General features: G+C 44.1%; 1 protein-coding gene across 1 annotated transcript in view; it reads left to right on the top strand.

Annotated features, from left to right (window-relative positions):
- Positions 1 to 3,841, top strand: part of RXFP1 (relaxin/insulin like family peptide receptor 1) — a 120,023-nt gene that overhangs the window by 41,370 nt on the left and 74,812 nt on the right. Inside the window, exon 2 of the mRNA XM_023516044.1 lies at positions 2,749 to 2,886. Within this exon, the coding sequence (XP_023371812.1) occupies positions 2,749 to 2,886 (138 nt within the window). The remainder of the gene's footprint in view (positions 1 to 2,748; positions 2,887 to 3,841) is intronic.

The raw sequence follows: 3,841 nt of genomic DNA on the forward strand, positions 1-3,841 counted from the left end.
CTACCCAGAGTGGAAAAGTGAGACTCTGTCTCAAAAGAAAATAAATAAATAAAGTAACCATCACATGGATGGTTATATACTGGCTTTATTCATAATTGCCAACACTTGAAAGCAACCACCATGTTTTCCAGTTGGTGAAAAGATAAATGCATATTCCTAAGTGAGAGAAGCTGATCTTTAAAGACTACATACTGTATAATTCCGACCACATGACATTCTGGGAAAAGCAGAACCACGAAGACGATAAAAAGTTCAGTGGTTACCAGAGGTTGCCGGGAAGGAGGGATAATCGGACACAGTACAGAGGATGTTCAGGACAGTGAAACTATTCTGTACGACCCTGTAACAAATAGTGGCTGTATGTAATTATCCATTTGTCAAAACACCAAGAGTGAACCCTAATATAACTATGGACTCCAGGTGATAATAATAAATCCATGGAGGTTCACTGATTGTAACAAATGTACCACTCAGGAATTGGGGGGTGGGAAGGGTGTGGATGGTGGGGGACGCTGTGTAGGTCTGAGGAGGAAGTATAAGGGAACTCTCGGTACCTTCCCCTCCATTTTACTGTGAGCCTAAGATGGCTATAAAGAAAAATAAAATCTACTTCTTAAAATGACCTCAATACCTCTGAAAGTCAGAATAGGAAGGTTGTGTAAAATGTTATCAAATATTTGTACCTTTCAATTCTTTGAGACAAAGGTCCCAATTTTTCTTCTTTGTGTTGATGAAACAATTTTTACCCCTTGTGCTTGTGTCTCTAAATTTTTCTATTCAACAAGTAATTTTCAGGATCCCTAACCAGAGATACAAAAATGACAGGGCTTTGTTTACAATGAGTTTTCTTCCTTGTAAGGGAGATAAGATTAAGGTACTCAAAACAACTTGCAAATATCTAAATAGGTGATAAAACTTAATTGATTGCTTGTTAGTATAGATTTGGGGTCTGGTGGGGAGACATTACTGGGGATCACTCTTTAACGGTCTCAAAGTTCTATGGTCATCTTCATTCTATTAAATACTGTTAGAGTATAAATATATCAAATCAGATAATATTTCAAAACTTTAATTTTTAAATTGGCTTTGGGCATTCAGAACACATTCTGTCCTAGAAACATAATTGCAAGTAGCAACTAATTTTCTTTCAAAAAAGTAACAAGAAAGGAAAGAGCATGTATCCAGCAGCAGTAGAGCCTCACCTTGCCACCTGCCAACAGAAACTGAGTCAGGGGCCACAAGGCTGCAGCCAACTTCAAGAGGAAGTGACAGGGATAAGATGTGGTGATAAAGGAGACTTCCAGGAATCCAGGAAGAGCTGAGAAACCAGAATGGGGCCTCTGAAACAAGGGAGGAGTTTCCAGAGGCTGAGTGGTGGCTGTGCCTGGTGTTGAGTGGATGGAGTGGGAAAGCTCAAGTGCTCACGCTCTTGGGTAAAGATGGCAATGAAAGCAAATAAGCCATGCTTCTTCCTGCACCTGCTGTACCCTCAGACGGTCTCAGGAGTGGCACTGCCCACCTCCCAGCTGCTCAACCAGTTTAAGGAATTCTGTCTATTCTACTTGTCATTTGTGTCCACTTTTCTCCCCTACATTGCCACTGCCCCCGGCTAAGCACCATCGTCTATTACCCAGAGCACTGCTGAGTCCCCTAGTGGGCAGCCCTGCCTCCACTCCTGCTCCCCGTCCCAGTCTCCCACCCACTGACATCCCACCCCAGCAGCCAGACCGATGTTACCAAAGCGAACAGGTTTCCCAAGTGCTCCCTTGGCCTAAGATTATTCTTTGGTTTCCCTTTGCATTTTGAATAAAATCTAAATTTCTTACCTTTGTGCAAGGATACCTCTCTACCCCATGACCTTCGGCTCCTACCCCGTGACCTTCGGCTCCTACCCCTTATCATTGCCCACTGGGCTCAGTCACCACAACATCTCTGAGTTCTCCGCTCCTCAGCCCAAGCCCCTTCCTCACCACGTCAACCACCACCACTTCCCCACTCCCATTTTGGATTCCTTCCTTCCAATCTCAGCTTAATAGCACCCTTTTACAGAGGCCCCGCTGGCTACCCTTTGCACGGAGCCCCAGCACCTGTTTTCTTTCCTTTTGCCCCTGTCATACATTAAATTGTTGGCTGACTTGTTCTATGGGTCTTCCCCACTAGACAGTGACCTCCAGACAGGAAGTCGGTTTCATCAGACGCTACATCACACGATCCTGCGCAGGGCCCCAACCTAGGATCTATGGGCCGTGGATAAGTGCGTGGCCCAGGCTTTCCTGCCGTCCTCTCTCTTCAGCTTCCTCTAATACCAGACCAGCCTCGATTCTGAGATAACCATATATTCCTAATTTTAAAATCACTGGCTGGAGTTTTCTGGGTTTTGTTTTTTGGGGTTTTTTTCTTCTTCTTTTTTTTTGTAGAAGGGGCTGAACTGTAAAATACAGGTCAACATTTCTTTTTTTAAAAAAGAGATAGAGAGGACACTCCAAGTGGGGAAGAGCGTGAACAAAGGCAAAGAGGGCAGAATGTGGGCATCTTCTGGAAACGTGGAAAAAAGTGTCCTGTTCAGGTGAAGGTTCTTGGAAACAGTTGGCGTCAGGAGACCAAAGATGAGGCGACCGTATGAAGGGTTGCACCAAGCAGGATGAAAAAGCCAAATGTTTATAAAATACCGGGGGCAGCCACTCTCTGCAAGGCTTTGTGCTTTGACTGCCTTCAAGAGCTGTGTCCTCTCTTCTCTTTGCCTCACAGTCTCTCAGGGGAGTGGACAGGATGCCCAGTGTCCCCTGGGCTACTTCCCCTGCGGGAACGTCACCAGGTGCCTGCCTCAGCTGCTTCACTGTAACGGTGTGGACGACTGCGGGAACCAGGCCGACGAGGACGACTGCGGTGAGTGGGCACCGGCCCTGACACAGAGGACAGAAAGAGAGAGGGAAAGAGAAAACGGAATTGAAAGCAGAAGGAAATCCTCCCTTATTTTAGTAGCTTAAAATACCCATTCTGTTCTACGTAATCGCATCCATCACAACCAGTATTTCGGGAAAGTAGTAACTGTGCATACAGTAAGCATTTTCACCCCCACAAACCTGCCCAGCTAAGGTCTGAGAAGCAGAACGGTGTCAAAAATTGAGAATCTAGGCTCTGGAGCAAGATGGCCCAAGTTTGAACCACAGCACAGCAACAACCCAATATGTAAACTTAAGGTTATTGCTTAACCTCCCTGTGCCTCAGTTTCCTCATTTCATTAGGGGCTTGATAACTGTACCAACACCAGGAGAATTGGGGAAGAGTAAGTGTGAGGGTTAGGAGAGGGCTGGGCAGGTGACAGGTGCGAGCTAAGTGTCAGATGCTACTGCTCTTTCTGACCTTTTATTTACTACCCACGAAGAGGATAAGAGATACCTCCTAAAAAAGACAAAAGCAGTATGTAAGTGCAGATTGCCTGTAAGTTAACCAACAATCATACCTGTGACCTTACAAAGCCTATAAATGGGGTTTCTAGCCAGTTAGAATACCTGAGGAAAATAGCCTTAAGTTTGAATTTTGTTCAAATTTCTAAAGCCCTAAATATACACATTTATAAAAGAACTTCAATTGCCTAGATATGTCTCACTGGAAAAAAGAAGCCTTAATCGATCATGTAAGATAATAAGATTTCTCACTTATAGGGAAATAAAGTACTATTTTCAAAGGACAAAAACATGCTCAACCACCTTAATATTCCAAGCGCTACATAAATAACATACACTAAACAGGCCTTGCTGTTATCCCTCCCTGAAGCAGTACAGGTTTTTTAGGGCACCACTTTGAAGGAATTAAATTTCTATTAAAATAAAAATAAGAG

Source organism: Otolemur garnettii, unplaced genomic scaffold, assembly GCF_000181295.1.
Source record: "Otolemur garnettii isolate 467f Iridium unplaced genomic scaffold, OtoGar3 scaffold00085, whole genome shotgun sequence".
Taxonomy (NCBI): Eukaryota; Metazoa; Chordata; class Mammalia; order Primates; family Galagidae; genus Otolemur; species Otolemur garnettii.